This window comes from Gobius niger (assembly GCF_951799975.1).
Source record: "Gobius niger genome assembly, chromosome: 15".
NCBI lineage: Eukaryota > Metazoa > Chordata > Actinopteri > Gobiiformes > Gobiidae > Gobius > Gobius niger.
The window spans coordinates 17289802-17311142 of record NC_136866.1 but is presented as its reverse complement, the minus strand read 5'-3'; the positions used below and the strand labels follow the sequence as shown (position 1 = coordinate 17311142).

The 21341-nt window shown below is 43.6% G+C and overlaps 1 protein-coding gene across 1 annotated transcript; it reads right to left on the bottom strand.

Annotated features, from left to right (window-relative positions):
* Window positions 1-466: 466 nt before the first annotated feature.
* Window positions 467-20475, bottom strand: ppp2r5a (protein phosphatase 2, regulatory subunit B', alpha isoform). Its single transcript, XM_079572139.1, has 13 exons — window positions 19767-20475; window positions 10512-10708; window positions 9534-9635; window positions 9373-9465; window positions 6256-6386; window positions 5977-6036; window positions 5790-5898; window positions 5546-5599; window positions 5352-5402; window positions 4194-4313; window positions 2761-2888; window positions 1794-1895; window positions 467-722 (listed from the first exon to the last, which is right to left on the bottom strand). Exons 1-13 carry the CDS (start codon window positions 19936-19938, stop codon window positions 539-541), a joined length of 1503 nt encoding a protein of 500 aa, XP_079428265.1. The 5' UTR covers window positions 19939-20475; the 3' UTR covers window positions 467-538.
* Window positions 20476-21341: the final 866 nt, after the last annotated feature.

Genomic DNA, 21341 nt, shown 5'->3' with positions numbered 1-21341 from the left:
CCGACAAGAACAGGTGGACTGATGGAGATAACGGACCGAGGAGCCACAGCTGGAGCATAAACAAGCCTTAAGGCCAGACACTACAGGTGATTCGCCTCAACTTTTGAAATGCACAGATAGCAACATAAAACTTTTGCTGTAGATCACATAAATAAATATGAGAATGAAAATGTACTGCGTTTTTTGTTATTTTATGTTTTCATGACAAAAAAATGCTCAAAATGTCCTGTAATTTTGGCGAAAAACTGTGAGCCAGGTTTAAATGTATGGTTTTATTTCGTAGACATATTCGGGGGATTTTGGATGTTTTCTTTAGTCTTAAAATAAGCTGTTTTTTGGTTGACATTCAAAACTCAATAAATCAAAACCTAAAGATTGAGATAATTGAGTGTTGCCTGTAGTGTCTCCCCTTAAGAGAAGCAGCTAAGTCATTAATACCTCTCCTTCAGGACTGACGTCATCAATCTTTCACGTGACAGGACACGAGTGGACTTTAGACCGGACTTTAGAGTGGACATGTCCTCGGGCGTCTTTATTGTTATTTGGCAGTGGGCTCGCATGTGTCCCCGTTAGGTTCATGCCTGTTGTTGTTGTTGTTGTTGTTGTTGCTGAGGTTGTGGATGCTCTGAAGGCCATGGCTGTTGTTGGGACCACAGTGGTTCAGTCTGAGTGCGTCCAACTTCCTCCACAGCTCTTCCCTCTCCTGCTCCTTCTTCTTCTCCCTGAGGCATCAACAGCACTGGCATCAGTATTTCCATCTTTGTTCACTAGCGTAAGACCTGGATCTACAAACAGAGTGGCTCAAATCACTTCATCCTTGATCCTGTCGAGAGCCACACATTATATTTAATCATAAAGGACTTAACAGCCTTATGACATGTTTTCAATAATGTTTAATCACTGATCAAAAAGGTCCAGATATAATATGAAATGGGGGCTGTACAAAGATGAGAGTCTGGGTGGGGGATGTATTTTGGTGATTTTTAGATGTAACATTTTCAGCAGCTCAATGCCCCCCAATTACAATATTACAATAAATGCTTTTATTTCTCATTAAAATTGAAATTCATTTGTATTCAACCAATGACATTCTCTGCTGTTGTGCTCAGACTGGGACAGCATTTGATTTATCTTTAATCATTTACTCTAGGACAGAAATGACTTATCGATTAATCGACGACTAATTGATAATTGAAATAGTCGACAACTATTTTAGTAATTGATTCATTGTTTTCTGGTTCACACAGACTCAAATAGAAATGAAAATGTAGTATTTTTCATGAAAACCTACTTTGTTTTTCATAGTAAGTGTATGTAGTGTTTTGTACATTGAATGTCATGAATATCTGTGTCTCATCCAATCAGATTGCAGAACTAGCACTAAGAGCCTCCAACAAACATTTACTTTAAGTTTACTCCATCAACACGTCCTCAAGCGATGCCACTTTAGCTTTATGTGAAAGAAAAATGTGAAAAAAAATCCAATTTTCCTACACCATTCACAGCCAAGCGATTCTCAATTTAGAAATGACAACTCAAAGGCTACAAACTCAGACACACAATCAGAGTTTTTGTGATAATCAGCTAATGATTAATAAATGTATATGAATTAATGACACAGTGAAGCATGTGACTGTGTGTTTAATCAGGCCCACTTTATGTGACCTTTAGATTCAAGGCATCAGTGAATCTCTGAATGTCTGTTCTTAACATGACGTTCTATGCTCCAGGTTGTGATGACGCTCTAAAATTAAAGGGGATATGGATTATTTAGCCTAGAGGAGGTTCCACACCTCTGCCGGTCGTTCTTGTAGGACGCGGTCAGCTCGTCGAACAGAGACCCGTTCATCTCCATCAGAGTCTTCAGGACGTTGTAGACCAGAGCCACGATGGTCCTACACACCACACACAGGTTAGACAGCTGCTCCCTGAGCCCAGACAGAACTTAGACAACTTAAAGAAACTAGGACATAGACGTACAGCCCTCTCCCTGATTTCTGACATTTGTTTATGTTTACCACTCTTAGATGTTTCCAATCATCAAGACTATTTTTATATCACATAGACATTCTCAGTGAATCCAAAATGCAAGGGAAGGGAAAGAATACTCAAAACCTGTCTGGTCCTGTTTGAAAAAGTAAATGCCCCTGAACGTAGTAACTGGTTGTGCCGCCTTTGAATCAATAACTGAGGTCAGCGTTTGTGATAACTGGTGGTGAGTTTGTCACATCACTGTGAGATCCTTGTCCTGCTGCATGGCCCAAGAGCGCTTGAGCCTGAGGGTTTGAACAGATGGCCGGACGTTCTCCTCCAGGAGTTCCTGTTCCGACTGCACAATTGATTATTCCATCAATGACAGCAGGTTGTCCAGGTCCTGAAGCAGCAAAGCCCCAGACCGTCGCACTGACACCTCCATGTCTGACTTTTGGTACGGCGCTCCTTTTATCAAACGCTGCAGGTTTGGGAGTGGCCACGGAAACTGAAACTGAACTCTGCTTTTCAAAAAATCTGGTTACTCACAGCTAATCACAGACGGGGCATTTACTTTTTCTCACAGGGTCAGAGAGGTTTGTGTTTTACTTTCCCTAATAAATGTGATAATCATTTGGAAACCGCATTTGATGCATTTGCATTGATTAATACCGTAAATACTTTGTACTCCTTTGGAAACGTCCTGTCCTATTGATAATTCATAGGTTTCAGTCCAATCTTTTTCCTGTGTTGATCATACATATGTTTCAAAGTAAGATGTAAACCCACGGATTCCAGTGCTCTTTGGAGATGCGGTACAGGCTTCCGAACATCAGGGGCAGGATCTTGTCAATGTTTTCTTCGATGAGGCTCAGAATGTATTCATTGTTCCACAAATACAGAGCCCTCTCAGCCACCTGAGGGAGAGGTCAGAGGTCAGACTGCAGGTAGGAAAACATGGACCGGAACACAGCCCCTGTACTGGATATTCCATTCAGATATCTAAGTACTTTTAGACATCTTTAACTCCAGGGCGTATTTGAATTACTACAATTAGCGCCTTTTTTAATGGGTGTTTCTCAGGCCGATATTTCGGACCGATTTTGAAAATGCCTCTTATCCTGTGAAGCTTCTAAACTGTAAAGTGTGTCAGTGTTGCCTGTGACAGCAGGGGGCGCTTCATTAGGAGTGTTGGGCTGATTGATTCAGGACATTCATGTTTAGTAGACACTTCAGAGGAAACTGGTTTACAGAAATGTCCGTCTCTTATGGCTCCGAAATGATAAACAAAGGTCTCCAACATAAAACATATAAAGTAGGTGCACAAACTTCTGACCGATGTTTCTCCGCTCCTCTGAGGCTGAGGAAGTTGTGGGACGGTCTCTATCACTTTATGTTCTGGAGATATCGGCATGATATCGGCCGTTAGCCAATATTGTAAACTGCCCAAATATTGGCCTGATATATCAGTCGACCTCTAGTGTCTAGTGTCGACCTCATAGTTCCAATGTCCCCAGTTCTAGGGTGTTGAAGGTAGCCCAAAGAACAGCTGCTCTTTATGGATTAGAAGTAATCAAACTCACAGATCACAGTGAAAACCAGGACTAAACCTGGGCTAAACCTGGACTAAACCACGTCTTAGCCTTGCTCTGGTGAAAGACTAGCTTCTAAGGAGCAACAAACGGCTCTGAAAAGGGTTTCTGTGCGTGGCCTAGAGGTTATAGGCTGCAGCACATAAGCTGTGCTGTAGACTGAGCGGTTAGCGACTGTGCCTCTGGAGTTTGCATATTCTCCTCGTGTCTGCAGGCTTCCTCCGGGTACTCTGGGTTCTCCTACAACTAAATATGTACATAGGTTCGCCTCTGGAGCCAGGGCTCCCCTGGAAATCAGATTCCTAGCAAGACTTTCCTGATTAAATAAGTGTCAAATAAATGATTCAAATTTAACAGTTTAAACATGCAGCAGTAAATTACACGTTTAAACTATCTATACTACTATAAAAAAAAATCAATAGTATAGTCTCCATTGTTTCCATATAATAGAGTGGTGGTCCAGGCTGGACTACATAAGTGCGTCTAAATAAACTTAAAACTGACATTTGACTCCACAACAGTAATCTTTTTCCAGGGAATGGTTAGCATCATCATAGACTCAAAATCCGTGACACACAATCCATCTGTGGGAGCATTGTGCTGCCATCTACAGCTCAGAAAGGATCTCACCTGGAAGTGGGGGTTTGTCACACACTTGGAGATCTGCTTGAACAGCGGCTCCTGGATTTTCTTGAACTGTGTGGGCTCAATGACATCCAGGATCTCCTCCATCTCCCCCAGAAACATCACCTAAACACAGCAGCACCAGGTACAAATGACCCCCGGGTTATTGCTAAAAGTGTGCACATAACTTTAAGTAACCCTCGCAGTGATATACAATACTTTTCACATGTATTACTACATTAGTATTTCTTATTGGTATTATTCCGTCCCTCGAGATCCTGTTCACCTCCAGGACGGATCACAGCTGACCCTTCTCACCCTGGACACGGACTATTCACCCCCTTCCCCTCGGGCAGGAGGCTACGGTCCATACAGACCCATACCTCCCGCCCTCCGGATCAGACTCATGATTGTAACATCCTGCTCCAGACATTTGCACTTCTCTATTGCACGTGTTCTGTCCACACTTAGATCCGCCGCTATTACTTAATGCACCTGCACATCTGTGAATACACTCACACTGTTGTGTGTTAAAAATTGTTGTCTTTATTTTTATTTTAATCTTCTTCATGCATGCCCTTATAGTATTTTAAGTTTTTATTGGTTTATTATTGATCTAAGTTATGTGCCATGTCTCAGGTTGCACGATTGCAAGAAAATTCCTAGTTTGTGAACCTGTTCACTGCCGATGACAATGAAACATTTCTTTTCATGTTCACATTTAGTGTGACACACATTTATGACATTAGTCTTCTACTAGAACTAAAACTTTACAAGAGCCAGTAAAAAGGTCAGTCTTTCGCCTCCTCCTATTGGCTGCGATCAAAGACTGTGATCAAAGTCCTGGAGTGTTTTTTGCTGCTCGAGGGTGTCGCAGTTCGCACCTGCGATGCTAACTACATGTTTATCAGAGATGCTGTTCACGTTGGAACACTTTTTAGTTGTTCGGAGGAGTACTGTTTGAGCTTGCCTGTTCAGAGCTGCGCTTTGGTTTCAGGTACACTGGGTTTAGCCTGGTTTAGTGTTCAATTTAGTGTGTTAATAAACAAACTGACTACAGAAGAAAGATTCATATTCTGATGGTGTTTGACCTTTATCCACAGAGTTATCAGTATTTTAAAGGTCTCCCGTCGCCACAGATTTACGATTTACAAAAAGTCTTACCTCTTTTTGGCTACACGTCTTGGGCCAAAACTTGAGCAACCCACGGATCACCTACAAACAACAGCAGCAAGTCATTGATGTGTTCTCATAATAAAAGCGTTTGAGTAGGCGTCTGAGTGGATTCATTTAGCTCCATGTGCCATTTCGGAGGTGGAATGAAAATGGCACACTGCCATGATGTAAAAATAAAATACCGGCTCAGTGAGCGTGGGATCCTTCTCCAGAAATTGGACGATGCAATAGGCCAGCTACGGAGAGAAGAGGAGAGGCAGGTTAGCTGTGGAGATACAGCAGTGATTCAGCCACAGATAGATTTAAACACGCTGCAGAGGGAAGGGAATATCAGGGCTGGATTCCTCATGGAAATGCAAAGGGCCTATCTGGTCCTCGGTTTGCCTTAAAGTGATAGTCTGTAAGTTTGTTCTTCAGTGCGTGTACCTGAGCGTGGAACAGGACCAGGGCCTTGGCCGTGTGCAGCGGGAGGAGCACCTTCATGAGGAACTGCTTATGCTCCGCCTTCAGAGGCAGAGCGAAGCCGTTGATGATACTGTCCAGAGAGACAGACGGAACACTTCAGACAAGTGGACACAAAGACCAGAGTAAACAGGACTGAACAGGGACTTACCTGCCCAGGATCTCAAGCAGCTCCGCAACGCCGTTAAAATGTTCCGATTCATAGATGAACCTGCACACACACAAAGAAACCGTCAGAACACGAAGAAAACAAGGAAAGTGGAGCAGTTTCAGAAGCTGCCCTTTTTAACATGAGAACTGTTTTAGCTCCTTTAGCTCCAATCAGCACAGCTCTTAGTTCAGATTCAGATTTCTCCCGGTTGTGACCCCAGTTTAGAAAATGGCAATAATGAAGAGCATTCCCAGTCCTGCCCGTGTGATGTGGACTTACCGTAGGAATATGTTGTTGATCTGTTTGCGGATGAACGCGCGCAGGCCCAGGAACTTGCCGTAGATTCGGTGCAGGATGGTCTTAAGGAAGTCCCTCTCTCTGGGGTCCTCAGTGTCGAACAACTCCAGTAGCTGCACAAACACGAGCGCTTTAGCAAAACCCACTCAAACAAGCGCACAAGACTTCAAGGACGAGCTCAGGACCATAAAAACATGTGTGTGACCATAAGAACTCCTGTATGACTGAGACCTTACACACACTTAACGGTAATATCCCCATCAGGAGTGTTCCGTTTCACTTTCATTATTATATAAATAAAATGATATACAGGCCGTGAGTATGAGGAGTTTATACGAATAAACGAAGCTAAGAAGAGTCTCCTAATGTTCATCTCTGAATGTTTACACCCCCACCTGTACCCACCACATTTTCTCCAGTTTGGCTTTACCCAAATCTAAAAGCTTCTAGTAAAAAGCATTTTGAAAACAGCAACAAAAACAAGACAAAAATGTGAAAAAAAAGTCTATATAGTGACGCCAACAATGCGGGGAAAAAGATCAATTTAGATCAATTTTGCTTTCAAATCACCATCAAACTTTACTTACTTACACATGAGGCACTGACTTATAGGCCATAAGGTTTAAGATTTGGGTAAAGCCGAACGGGAGAGAATGCGTGTAGTATTTGATGATCTGTTGCTTCATTTCAGTCTGACAAACAGCAGACTTTGTCGGCCGGGTGAGCAGATCTTTATTGTAACTGTTGTTAGCAGTAGCTCTTTTGAACAGACATTTCATGTGGGACAAAGCAAATGAATAAATGAAGAGATTTCCAATTTACTATTTCTGATAACGTGACATCATTTTATCCTCAGGGCAGAAGGTTCTTTTCGGGACCAGGGCTTAACGTCACAGATGGATCATCTCTTAGTTTTATAGGAGTCCTTTTAGTGAGTGACAGGGACGCCATGGTAACGCTCAGGGGCGGAGCTTTTGCTCTTTTGCTCTTTTTCTCTGTCTCCTCATCTTTGTGTGTGCATTCCAGTGTGTGACCAGGTTAGAATCGATGAGCCTGGTAACAGACCTTTGAGGACTTAATATTCACTCTGTATCTGGCATAAAAATAAAGAATATTCTTCTGTGATTCGATCCTATGCTCCTCAGTCCCATTATGTAAAGTGCATTATAAATAATGTCTAACGGCTTTCACTGTCACCGCAATTACAGCGGCTTATTGGAGTTCATTATGAAACAGCATTCATTAAGCTTCAGGGGAGGCCACACCAAGGGTTTCTCCTGGTCACGCTACGTCCTTGCTTCAATCGTCTGCAGCAGCAGTTCAGACGTGCACACATTTCTTTGCACGACATCAGCTCTGTGCTAACGACTGACCATAGCACGGCGCGTTTACAGGACAGAAAATTATGATAAATTCATATATATTTAATATAATTTGGAATGCACCAAATGTATCACCCTGAATAATATCCACAACCACAGCAGTAAACCATATGGTTTACCACACAACACTCATTTCTACACAGGAGAATGAGGAAATGATGCAACATTTTCTTTTTGTAGCACAATGACAGACTCTGAGACGCCCTGAGTCATGTTAGGACATACTGCTCTATGAGTCCCCGATTGATGGATAATCAAAGCATCTTCTGCTATAAACAGGACTGTAATGCTGGAGGTCAGAGTTATGCTACGTTCAGACCAAACGCGCCAAACCGCGTTATGTGCATCTATTTGATCGCTTGAAGCGGCTGCTGGAGTCTGCTGCTATGGCGTGCCTCTCGCGCCGTCTCTGAGCTCCAAGTTGTGAATGACTAATTGTTTCCTGATTCTTTGATTGTGAATCAGTGAACCCACGCGACACAGGTTTGTAGTGTCCCCGGTTAAGCACATAGTTGAGTACACATCGAGTGTGCAGTACCTGTCTGTCCAGCCCAATGGCCGCTGGCTGCCCTGCTTTTTGACCACAAACGTGGGGGCCGCCATTGCTCCGCCGTTGCTGCAGTACCTCCATATCGCCGCTAGGCCCCCATTGAAAAGCATTGGACTTTAGACACGTTAAAAACTACTTTAAAGCCTGGTTTCAATTGTTTCAACGCTAGACTAGGCTAGATCTTCCTCCTGAGATCACGCTGGGTTAATAACACTATATGAAACCAGGCTGGTTTTCGTAATATGATTTTTTGAAATCTCGTATTTAACGAGGCTCGGACTGTTAGCATTGGAGCAGCGCGAGCTACACGTCACGCAAGGGCCGAGTCTACGGTGAAAATCCCGCCCGTATGTCCTTTTTAGGAACATGCTTCGTCAGAGCTGGGGAGGGGGAGCCTGTAAATCCGCCATGAATTGCCCCACGGCCGTGGTCATTCTGGTAAACGGGGAGGAGTGAGCATAAGACGTCCATTATTTTCTACAGTCTATGGTCCAGCCTCATGTCATGATAAAATCTGTTTAAAACATGTTCCTTATTGTGTGTTAATAATAATAATTCCTCCGATCCAAATGCCTGGGCTGCGCTGTCATAAAGCTTTCCCTCCTCTCTTCAGGCGGTGTTTCCAGGCGTTAGTCTTCACAATGTAGGAGAGGGGAGGTGATGTTGCTCTAAGTTCACACTGATGATCTTCTGTGTCCTTTTGCCAAAATGAGTGTTGGACTCTTTCTCCTTTAGCTGAAATGTTCACACGTTCACATGCTTGTGTTAATATGATGCTCTGACCGCCCCGTCGGGTCAATCACTCGCACAGCTACTTATTTGGACTCGTGCATTGCCTTCACATTGACAATACACAGAAATCACCCACTTTGGTCTGAACGTGCAACTACAGGTGGTGTGTTTAAACAGGCGGTAGCTGATGAGTGGATGGAGAGGGTCTATAGGTCTATAGGCCTAATCCTGAAACTGGAGCTCACACACTTGTGAAGAACTTATGAACAACAGGTCCGGTTTTAAAGCCAGCACTGGACTTCCAGCCTGAAGAGAAAGTCCCGTCAGGTCCTTAAGATGTGGGCCTCCTCACAGACTCCTGAACTAAGGGCTGTGTCCGCTCTGCACTGGGTTTTCAGAAAGTCAGTCAGTAAAACATTCTTTTAAAAAACATACCTGGAGAACAAATCTTTGGTCGACGTAGCGTTTAGCGATGCTGGGCTGGAAATCTGGATTCTCGAGAAAACGCAGGAGGAACTCGTACACCAACTGAGAAAATACAGAACAACGTGTTCAGAATGGAGCTGGTCGTTCAGAGGCCACAGTGAGGGGAGTACCTGCATGTGGGGCCAGGACGCCTCCAGCGTGGGCTCATCCTCCTCTGGGTCAAAGTCGGGGTTCTCACTGGGAGGAAGTGTCCGGAAGATGTTGGTGATGATCTGAAGAGACAAACGATCACATCAAAACTGCCTCATTGCTCCTGTCGTTACAACAAACTTAGACGCTGAACATTGTGAACTCAACTGCTCAAATAAAAAAAAAAGGAAAACTCCAGTTAAAGTAGAAAGTAGTCATCCAAATAATTACTCAAGTAAGTGGTTCAAAATATGACCCTAAGTAGTACTGAGCAAATGTTGTTTAGTAGTACTTCTTCTTTCCAAGTGATGGCCATCCGTGGAATGACAGAGGGTGTGGCCAAAGCCTGAATCAGGTGCTTTTGTGAATCTGCTAATTCTGTGCTTTTACTTTTCTGATTTTTGATTGTTTGTTGATTGAGCTGCGTTAAACTTCTCTCGTTCATAGTGCTTCAATCACGGGGCAGCGTGTAGATCTGCTGCTGTAAATTTGCAGTCATGAATCTGCAGCAGCTCCGGGCTGCAGGACGAGCGAGCAGGAGCCGCAGATTCAATGCAATTTGAGCTCATAATTATTGGCTGATTTTTTTTTTATTGGCTTATCGGGGATGGCGTCAAAAATGCAGATAATGGCTGATATCATCGTGCATCCCTAGACATAAGTGAGATGACTGTAAGATTTGATACGCTGATTGCTGACATGCACTGCTAATACTTCAGGCTGATAAAAGGACGATTTCTGCATTCATTTATAGAGTTATTTATTTAGTCCTGCGTAAATGTGCTTTATTAGGGCCTGGGGCGGACACACTGAGGGCTTTCACATTTTCTGCAGTTATGAAAATAACAAAATAACCAGGGCTCCAGACTAATATTTTGGGTTGTTTGAAATGGTACACTGAAGTTCTTTCACTTAGATCAACCAGGCGCGTTTACTGCCAGTACTTAGTCAGTCCTTACCATGTTGGTGATGTCTGGATAGGCCGCCTCCACGAGGACCCCTCTGTTGGTGGAGACATAATCCACCAGTTCGTTGAGCGTGGCTCTCTTGACCTCTTTACTTTTCAGATCCGTCACAGAGTCGAAGAAGTCGAAGAGGACGCAGCACTGCTGGAGTTTCTGAGTGAACAGCTCCTGTTGCTCTGTGCTGGGGGCGTCTGAAATCAACACACATTCATTCATACGTCTGTGAACTCTTCAGTGAACTAACTGCCTTGTTTATTTTGCGTTCAGCTGAATAAATCAGGCTGGAACTCAAAATAGATATTAAAGAAATCTTGTTAAGTCCAAGACCAGAAAGTCTGGAGTCTGTAGGAGCGACTAGTGGAACAAAAACCTCATTTGGCGAATCGGGCGTCTCGGGTAATCTTCAGGAAATGTGGATTTGTGAATGAATACCCGAGGGAAAGACGGCTTTGCAAAACGATAGTAGTAGTAACGTCTGCGTTATCTCTGCATCATAAAATAAGCATCGTACGGGCTACGTTTGTCATTTTTATACTCTGACATGAAAACTAAGATGGTAAAGGGAGGAAACTAACTCCACTTCGACCACTACATGAAGAATCATTACAGAGACAATAAAGTACTCAAGTCTTTCACACATCAGCCAATAATCACCGAATCCCCATTCAGCCAATTTCAGAACAGCCGACCACATATTGCCAAGCTTTGTAGATGATTTCCACTGATTTTTCAGACCCACAGAATATTGTGTACTATGACTATGTCAAATCGGAAACCAGCTCTTACTTTCATCAGTAAAAAAAAAAGCGTGTTTCTTGCTTGTTTCGTTCTTCTGTAATCGGCAGTTTAATAATAGGTTTCACTGAAAACGCCAGTTTCTGACCAAAAAGCTGAGAAAACAAGCTTTTTGTAAAAAGAAACGCATAAAGCAGAACAGTGACTTTGGTGCTAATATTTGCTGCTTTAGTGACACCTCAAACATCTGAACTGTGGTTTCCTTCTATAAAACAGAAAAAAAGTGCTTCTCTGTCGTGTGCGCTGAGATGAAAGGCAGCACCGGACGTGGACTCGGGGTTAGCATGGCTGTTGACGGCTTTTTCTAGATCAAACACCTGTCTGCTCCCTTGATCCTCCTCCTACATCATGATCACCATCATCTCCTCCAACACTCTTACTATGAGAACCACCGCTAACCAACCTAACCTGCTCAAGTGTAAGGTGCCTGTCTTTTTCCTTTCCGCCATTCTCTCTCGATCTTCTCCTACTCTCATCGCCATTATCCGTCCCTCGTCTGAGATCACAGTTTATCTGAAGAAGTAGTCGCAGTTTCTACTTCTGCTACCTGTGGTCGGGCATCCAAAGAGCACTGCTGTCACCTGACTCATTCACCAATGTCTACAAGTAAGATCTTTATACAGAAGTTGCACAAAACTTTACTGCACCCGTTCTCACTGGAAAACATAACTGACGTCTACAGACGTCAATGGCAGTAAATGAGTTAATATTACACATAAATAAAAAGTAGTTCTAATAATTTTCAGAGAAATCCCACAAAGGCAGAGTCAGGAAGGAGTGGTGATATACAGTATGTGATTACAAAGCCTTGCATGGATTAGCCTCAGGTTATTAGAGCTGTCCAACATGACCTGAGCCATAAAGAGCCTTATACCTCACCCACACTCTGTGCACACAGGTACGTGCACACATGGAGGTACACACGGGGTACAAACAGTACTTCCTTTCAGAAGGTTGGTGTGATTGACTTGAACTACAGACTAAGAGTATTTGTCAGTGATAGACCATTTGCAAAATATCAAAATGTATTTGGGAACTGCCTTCACAATCGACCTGTAGATATGACCTGAGCACACCAGCCCGTAGTTTTGAACATGTCAGTGATTATTCACCAGCGTCCACCACAGACCTTTAATCATTTGCTCTGAAGTGGTCACCCTCAGAACTAGCCTCATGCTCCCTCACGGTGCATTCTCAGATGTTTATTAGGAGCGAGCGGCCTGACAGAGAGATGCACCAATCCAGCCCTTATGCTTCGATACCGATATCTACTGATCTCCAAAATTAACCGATACAAGAGACTTTCCTACAAATGACTGCTGTGAATCAAAAAGTGAATAGTCTCTTTTCTCCAGTGTGAGATCAATAAAAACTCATCTTTTTTCAGCTTTGATACAACTTTTCTACACTAGACAGACAATTCACTGAGATTTAGTCTGAGAGCTTCAGATCGGATGCTTTGAATCGATACCCGATATCGTATTTTGTTCAGGATCAGCTCCGATATCCGAGACCAGTGTCGGATCGGTGCATCCCTATCAGAGGACTTTACACCCTGAGTGAAGGTTCAGCAAACTTATCAGTAACAACAGCAGCCCATCAAACACTCCCTCCACAACACTGCAATAGGACGAGGTCACGGCTCATAATTAAGTATAATTTAATCATTACTACTACTTTTTTTTATGGGATTATATTTTTCCAGTTTGGACCTGCTGGATGTAGCTTATTGTTATGTGTGATGTCACACTTAACAAACGCATTGATGCAAGCGCTGCCCCGGGGCTTATGGGAAATTCTCACATGTTTAATACAATTTATCGGCGGGCCGGTTATAATGCAAGCGTTGTGTGTGACATGTGCTTTAGAGAAAGCTGTGTTGATGGGTCTACTCTGCATGGATCTGAAGGACCAGCTCTAACACGCACAGGCAGGGAATGGTGACATGTATTGAGCGTTGATTATGTAACTGAGCTTGTATTAGAGAACAGTAGACAGAAGCACAGCCAAAATCTGCACAATCAATTTGACACAGTGGAAATGTCCCCGAAGTGATGACAGCCAAACATGCCTTATGCAAGCTCAGCTCAGGTCGGAGTCAGAATCAGAGAGTCAGAGTCGGAGACAGAGGCAGACACTGAGGAGGATAGATACCGGCTTTTGTCAGATCTGACACCAATGTATTATTACATTCATATAAAATATACTGGATCATTATTTTTTTATATATTTGATATCCTTTGCAAGAATAACAAATTGTAGACCTACTGCATGAAATAGCCTAAATACTAAAAACTTTTTTGGCAGAAATATATTGTAAACTGCCTTTTTATACTGTATTTGTAAACTGTCTTTTTGTTGTGTAATCTTTATCTGTAAACTGCCTTTTGTTGTGTCATTTTGATTGTGTAGGACTATGGATGGAAATTAGCATAATGCTAAATCTGGTGCAGCCATCTTTTTAATGTAACTGCACGTTGTCCTAAACTAATCAAACTTTGAAAATATTTCGGCCGGCCTCAAAAACACTTTGTTATTACAGGACTTTATTGCACAGTAAATGTAGTAAACTCTACTGGCGATTTGAACGCACCGCTCTCTAGTTTCTCAACTCCGCACCGGCGCTGTGGCTCTTTGACTTTGTACTGCTGCCCAGGTCCAGGAGTTTTTAAAGCGAGATTATTTATGGAAATCAACCTTTATTAAAATGGTGATTAGATTAAAATGTGATTAATTGTCCAGAGCGTATGGTGTAAAGTGAAGGTGTTCCAAACGGGCTGACCTTCGGTCTGTTTGATACAACACAGAGCGTCACTGCTTTAGTCCAACACATGGCCTTTGGTCACATCAACACTTCAGAGAAACACAGCTAAGACACCAGAGCACAGCAGAGGAGGGGCCACGTCCACCATGTACTCCACCGCGTACTCCACTGTGTATTTTCTACAGCACCACAGTTTTTAACTGGATTAAAAGTATTTTGAGTTTGGATTGAAAGACAGTTTTGCAGTGATCACTTTAGACAAGCTGCAGGTGACTCTAAAGACACACGAGTGTCGTTCTGCTCAGAAACATCTTACAGAAGACACCACTGCTGTAACAGCACCATTATTCTTCCCTTTTTTATTTAACCTCTTAACCCCCGTGCATTTTCACCTGTTTGACTTTACCCAAAACTAAGTTTCTTGACTGGAGCTGACACATACCTGTAGGCCAGAGTAATGTCTCATCAGAGAGCTAAAACCTGACCCTAACTTTTTTGTCGCTGCATTTATGTCACATTATTAAAGGGTTTTCGTCTCATTTTTTGTCGCCTTTTTGTGGCTTTTTTGGCGCCCTTTTGTCCTTTTTTGTTACGTTTTTGCCACTACTTTAACACTTTTTCCAAGAAGCTTTTAGATTTGTGCAATGCCAAACTGGAGAAAATATGCTTGGTTAAGGTGTGGTTTAAGAGATTAGTACATTTTATTTAACTTTACTACTATACTTCAATTTCTATCTCTTCACAGTTAAAATATTTTTTTGTGTCAATTGTATATTGTAATATTTTGATTGTATACTATGATCTAATGTTGCGCCCGGACCTAGTGACTTCTCCTCTTCAACTATAAACTACTGCTGCCACCGAGGGTCAAACATGTGAAAACCCAAGGTAGATGATAACAGATGTCAGGCTTCCTGTTCCTGTCACAGCACAGCCGTTCTTCACTTCAGTGAGCTCAGCAGTTTGTGGAACTACAATTAAATAATTACACTATACATTCACACATTAGGGCATTAACTGTGGCAGTGGCACTAGGCTACATCACTTGAGTCGACTCGTCGTGCTAATCTCCCTGTCTCTCTCTCTCTATGCAGTTGTGAGTTGATGCTTGTGGCTTGCAAGTTTGTTTATTCTGCACTTTACTGTACATCATTAATATTAGAGTAACCCTTAATACAAGTTGTTACAAGTTTCCTAGTTATAACATTTATTTCGAGGCGGAAACCCTTTCCCGTGTTTATATGGGACAATTAACAGTGTTACACCTGCCAAAACATTGGGTCTTCTGGACATGTTCAGCCAATATGAGTGAGCTAAAAACCAGGACAGTCACTGCGCACTGAGACCAAACACAGGGGGCGGCTTTTAACTATTTCTGTCACGGACTCATTCACACGGAATCAACTACGATCTAACACACCAGGGACCGAGAGCATGTTTGCTTCAGACCTTCAGAGGAGGGTAGAAGAGAGGACTACTGCCACACTCGGGTCACCTACTGCCACACTCGGGTCACCTACTGCCACACTCGGGTCACCTACTGGCACATTCGGGTCACCTACTGCCACACTCGGGTCACCTACTGGCACATTCGGGTCACCTACTGTCACACTCGGGTCACCTACTGGCACATTCGGGTCACCTACTGCCACACTCGGGTCACCTACTGGCACACTCGGGTCACCTACTGCCACACTCGGGTCACCTACTGGCACATTCGGGTCACCTACTGCCACACTCGGGTCACCTACTGGCACATTCGGGTCACCTACTGTCACACTCGGGGCACCTAATGCCACACTCGGATCACCGAGTCACCTACTGCCACACTCGGGTCACAAGGCCATCTACTGCCACACTCGGATCACCGAGTCACCTACTGCCACACTCGGGTCACAAGGCCATCTACTGCCACACTCGGGTCACTGGGGGACCTACTGCCACACTTGGGTCACTGGGGGACATACTGCCACACTTGGGTCACCGAGCCACCTAATGCCACACTCGGTTCACCGAGCCATCTACTGCCACACTCGGGGGACCTATTGTCACACTCGGGTCACCAAGTTTTTGTATTGACACTAAATAAATTAAAATGCTCAAAAAATATTGGCCTGTCTCTAGTATACGGATGTCTCTTTCCATTTTTTAGCTTCTGATATTTTGACTCTTCATGCAGGCCGATACTGACCAGATACAATCTTTTTGTAGTATTATATTTTTATTTAATTTATCGTGATACAGCATATAATATATTGACAATATATTTTATATATTCTGGTCTTTATAAGAATAATAAATATTACAGTAGTTTCATTACATTACATAAAGGTCCAATAAGAAAATTAGAAGAAATTAGAGGCCTTTCTAAAGACATGTAAGAAGAAATTTGGGATTTTAGCTTTGAGTTTTAAATTAGAACGTAATGTTGAGTTTTATACAGGGTAAAATAGGCATTCTACATCAAATAAGTGCTATAATAGAAGTTTTAATATTTGCTGCATTTTAAGCCTCTTCACAAAACAACCGCAGTGACATTATAGTTTCAGCTCTATCAACTTCTAAAGAACATTCAGGTCAATTGCATTCTGTTTAGGACCTGTAGACATACTCACTAGGAGCACATGGCTAATTATCATGCATAAAGTGCACACCTACAGAGCATATGGTGGTTCCTGGTTCCTCAGTAAAACTAAATGACAGCTGTAAAGTGCTTTCTTCCTCTGCCATTATTATGTTTTAGCAGCTGCTGAGTGTCCTCAGTGATGAACATAGCAGTTCTTAGCAATAGCATTTGCAGCAGCTGCTGCAGTAAACCTGCAGGCCGGAGCCGTTGCAGATTCAAGACCGCAGATTGTCGGTCGTCTTTAAGGGGACCGGACTCGAGCCAGTCAGTAAAAAGGTGCATTATGCAAGTTTTTAAGCTAAAAAAAAAAAAAAAAAGCTTATATTTGACCATGTAATGATCCATTGGCTGTATGAGTGGTCAGCATGGAACCTTTACTTCCTGTCAGTGGTCTCCAAGACGCTCAAGGATCAAATGATTTAAAGGTTTTCTGGTGAGAGGCTCCGTCAGAAGTGAAAATATTCCGAACAATTGATTCTGGAGCGTCTTGGAGACCACTGTGATGGGAAGTAAAGGTTCCAAGCTGACCACTCACACAGGTCACATAAGCACTAATATCAACTTTTTCTTCCACATAAAAAATTGCATAATGCATCTTTAGATCCAATCCCTTACTCTCAAAAGACCTAGATCAGCTACTAAAGCCAAATATCGAATCGGAACATACTGAGCCTTCGGACCAAACAATCCTAACAAAGACCTAAGCAGTCCAGAGGAAATCCTACTTCTGATGGGCTGTGTTGTACTTCATAGAAAGTCAAAGACAAATTCTCGTCCACCAGAACAAAAGCATACAGAAAATAACACTTTAGCATTAGCTTGTGTAGTGCTAACACAAACACACATGGTGTCACATCAGACCAAACCTCTTTCAAAAGTTCTCCAACCTGGCACTAACTTCAGACACACATTTTTTTTATTTTTTAAATGAGGAATGAGTTAACAGTGCACGTGTTACACCTGTCCACCAGCATTAACATTTGGAAGAAGAAGATTCCGTTGTGAATCTACTGGCTAATTTAGTGATAATGAAGACTAAAATGTGCCGGCTTTCCCTAAATTCCAAACTACGGACCGGAGAGGTCTGTCCTCACAAGGTCAAACTCTGATGAGGCGTTTCGAGAGTTGTCTTCACTGTCAACACACATGAGCAGCAGACACCCACAGCTCAGACATGCAGGTGAACAGGTTGTGCCGCACATTCTGAACCTCCGCAACAGTTTCACCAGCTAAAACTGACTCGCCAGTTCCACATTACAGGAACAAACCACTGAGTGAGTAGTTTAGGGCATGGTACAAAACTAAATTACATCACAATTTCTTTCCTCTTTTGATTGATCATTTATGTTATAAATGAATATGGTTCATCAGATGCACAGCTCATCTTCAAACAATGAGTCGCTCCCTGCCACAGGAGACTCTCCACGTTCACATTAGAAACCTAAAGCTGTGACCATAGGTTTCATCACAGTTCAGCTGAAGTGTATTTAATTGCACAGCTACATTACAGTGAGTTCCTGCTCAGTGCCCTACAGGCCTTCACAGCGGGACTATGGGCGCACACGTGCTCTGATAAAAATGTTGGTTATGAGAAGGGATGGGCCGAGATCTCGTAGCACGAGATTCAAATAACACGAGATTTCTCATCACAGTGTAAAGTCATTTCCTGACTTTTTATTGTATTTCTTTGGTTTAGGCTATTTTGTTTTATAGTTTGCAGCTGCATTATAAATATAGACCTACTGTAGACAGCTTATGGATCTTAAAGGAATATTTGGACTATAGTTATCTATATATTTAGTCACAGTTATAGTTATACAATAGTTACTAATATATTGGTTTGCACTTAAAGCAGAACAATACTACTTCAAGCTCAATTGTTTGGGACAATAAATCAAAGAGAGAGACAAAGGTACAATATTCCTGAATAAGATACTGCATGATATTGGTGATTTCTTATCAATTCCCATTCCTATAGTTTGTTAATGTATTACAATATAGTACAATGGAATAAATTGAGAAAAATTAAGTCAAAATCTCATCTTGTGGGATATGTATCTTAGCCAACCCCAGTTATGAATGACAAAACCGTTTCCTGTGTAGCTGTTAAAATAAAAGGAGAGTAATAAGCTGTTGCCTAAAATAATAATGGAAAGAATAAGGAGGACGCATTAAGTTCATTATCACATGATCAATTTTGTGGCAGAAAACCATGTTTTTAGAGGCAATTCCAAAATATTGCCTTAAACTATGCTCAAAAACGTAACCAATATGTGGTGTATGTTGTATTTATACTCCCTGTACCTCTGGGGCCACCGTAGTGTCCCCCGTCAGGGAACACTCTGAAGCAACCTTAGTAGTGTCCTCTGTCAAGGAACGCTCTGAGGCCACCCGAGTGTCCCCCCGTCAGGAAACACTCTGGGGCAACCCTAGTAGCGTCCTCCATCAGGGAACGCTCTGGGGCCACCCTAGTGTCCCCTGTCAGCACTAGGACCCTCTTACCTTTGAAGTGGTGCCACCCTAGTGTCCCCTGGGGCCACCCTAGTGTCTCCAGTACTGTGACCCTCTTACCTTTGAGCTGGGGCCACCCTAGTGTCCCCGGTCAGTACTGTCTGTGACCCTCTTATCTTTGAACTGGGGCCATCCTAGTGTCCCCGGTCAGTACTGTCTGTGACCCTCTTATCTTTGAACTGGGGCCACCCTAGTGTCCCCGGTCAGTATTGTCTGTGACCCTCTTACCTTTGAACTGGGGCCATCCTAGTGTTTCCTGGGGCCACCCTAGTGTCCCTGGTCAGTACTGTGACCCTCTTACCTTTGAACTGGGGCCACCAGTGTCCCCGGTCAGTACTGTCTGTGACCCTCTTACCTTTGAACTGGGGCCATCCTAGTGTTCCCTGGGGCCACCCTAGTGTCCCTGGTCAGTACTGTGACCCTCTTACCTTTGAACTGGGGCCACCCTAGTGTCCCCGGTCAGTACTGTGACCCTCTTACCTTTGAACTGGGGCCATCCTAGTGTTCCCTGGGACCACCCTAGTGTCCCCGGTCAGTACTGTGACCCGCTTACCTTTGAGCTGGGGCAGCGGGGACAGCTCCACGGGGACAGCGCCGTGGGTCCTGAACTGGGACGAGCCCTGAGAAGAGCTGAGGGACCTCCTCTGCCGCTGCTGGGCCTTCCTCACGGACTTCCTCGTAAAGCCGTCCACTTTCTCCGCCGCGGAGATCGCAGCAGCCGACATTTTAGAGCCGTCTTCTGGAGCGGTTCTTCTTCACACGCACTGCCGTCGATCCCTAATCACAAGAACAGGCTTCCGTCGTTTCGCATTTGCACAAATAACACTGTCACCTTTTGGCTGCTGCTATTTTACATAACGCAGTATGTTCTTCATGTGGCCGGGCGAACACTAACGTTATCTGGTGACTTGCAGGAAGCTCGGCATAAACAGTAGGCATTTGCCGCATATGTTTGGGGGTTTGCGGGTCGTACAGCCTCCACCTGTTCCACGGCGCGGTCAGGGTAAAGTTGGGTGAAATGTCCGTGAAGTTTGGAGCAGCTCGAGCCTCCTCCTCCTCCTCCTCCTCTGTTGACGATGCCTCGGGGCCTAACGCGCTCGCTAAAAGACACTCGCGTAGACAAATCGTCCGAGCGTCACGGTCCAGACGTCTGCAGCGTAAAGGGAGAATCCCGACACACGCTTCCCCCGGCGTTTATGGACCGCGCTGTACGATTAATTCCCGGGGATCGATGGCAAACTGGCAGCTATAAGCGCTCCCGTGTGTCGGTAACAGCGCTGACGGAGAAACGGGGGAAGAGAGGGAGAGGAAGGCGACGGGGGAGGGGCGTGTGGGTGACGGACAGCTCCCGCGGCCAATCGGCGGGCAGCTCCGGAGAGAGGGCAAACTTTTAGCGCCAATCACGACACTCTCGGACCATGTGACTTGCGAAAACATTCTGTGACGTTTGTAGTGCAGCAGGAGCGGAGAGGGCACGTACGGGAGAGGGGCACCCGTGGGAGAGGGGCACCCTGAGATCGCCACAGTTCTTTATGACGCAAAAAAATAAAAAAAATAAAAATAAAACTTGATTAAAATCTCTTTCCCCCCACCTGAACTGAGCGAATTTTCTCCAGTTTGGCTTTACCCGAATCTAACAGCTTAAAAAAAAGAAAAAAGAAAAATAGCACAAAAAACTAAGACAAAAAAGGGCTGAAAAAATAGAAACAAAAACGAGTTGTAAATGAGGATCAAAGATTGACAAAAAAGCGACAAAAAAAATATGAAAACTGCAAAAAATATTAATTCATCAGAAAAGCAACAACAACAAAAACACGACAAATAAGTGACAACACAGCAACAACGTGAGGATAAGCGTTAGATTAGTTTTGTAGGCCTTAGCTTTCAAATGAGACTAAGCTCCAGTCAAGAAGCTTTTTGGGTAAAGCCGAACCGACCAATTATAGATATTTTCAAACTACGTAGCCAAATTGGTCTCATCATCCTATCGGTCAAATGAAACCACATGATTACCGAAAGTCGGCATTGTGGCTGACGGTCATGTGACCCCAACCTGACTGATGGCTGATACAGTTTTCACTTGGCTGCTCTGTTATGTGGCCGATTACCACAAATACAAACTTGTCTG

What these genes read in the sequence shown, in the direction of transcription:
- ppp2r5a (XM_079572139.1), bottom strand. Translation starts at nt 19,938, where the DNA reads ATGTCGGCTGCTGCGATCTCCGCGGCGGAGAAAGTGGACGGCTTTACG. An exon ending in ACCAAAGATTTGTTCTCCAG is followed by an intron (nt 6,387 to 9,372) that starts GTATGTTTTTTA and finishes GTGTTTGTGCAG; the next exon opens with CTACTGGAGTTGTTCGACAC. An exon ending in TGACAAACCCCCACTTCCAG is followed by an intron (nt 2,889 to 4,193) that starts GTGAGATCCTTT and finishes CCTCTCCCTCAG; the next exon opens with GTGGCTGAGAGGGCTCTGTA.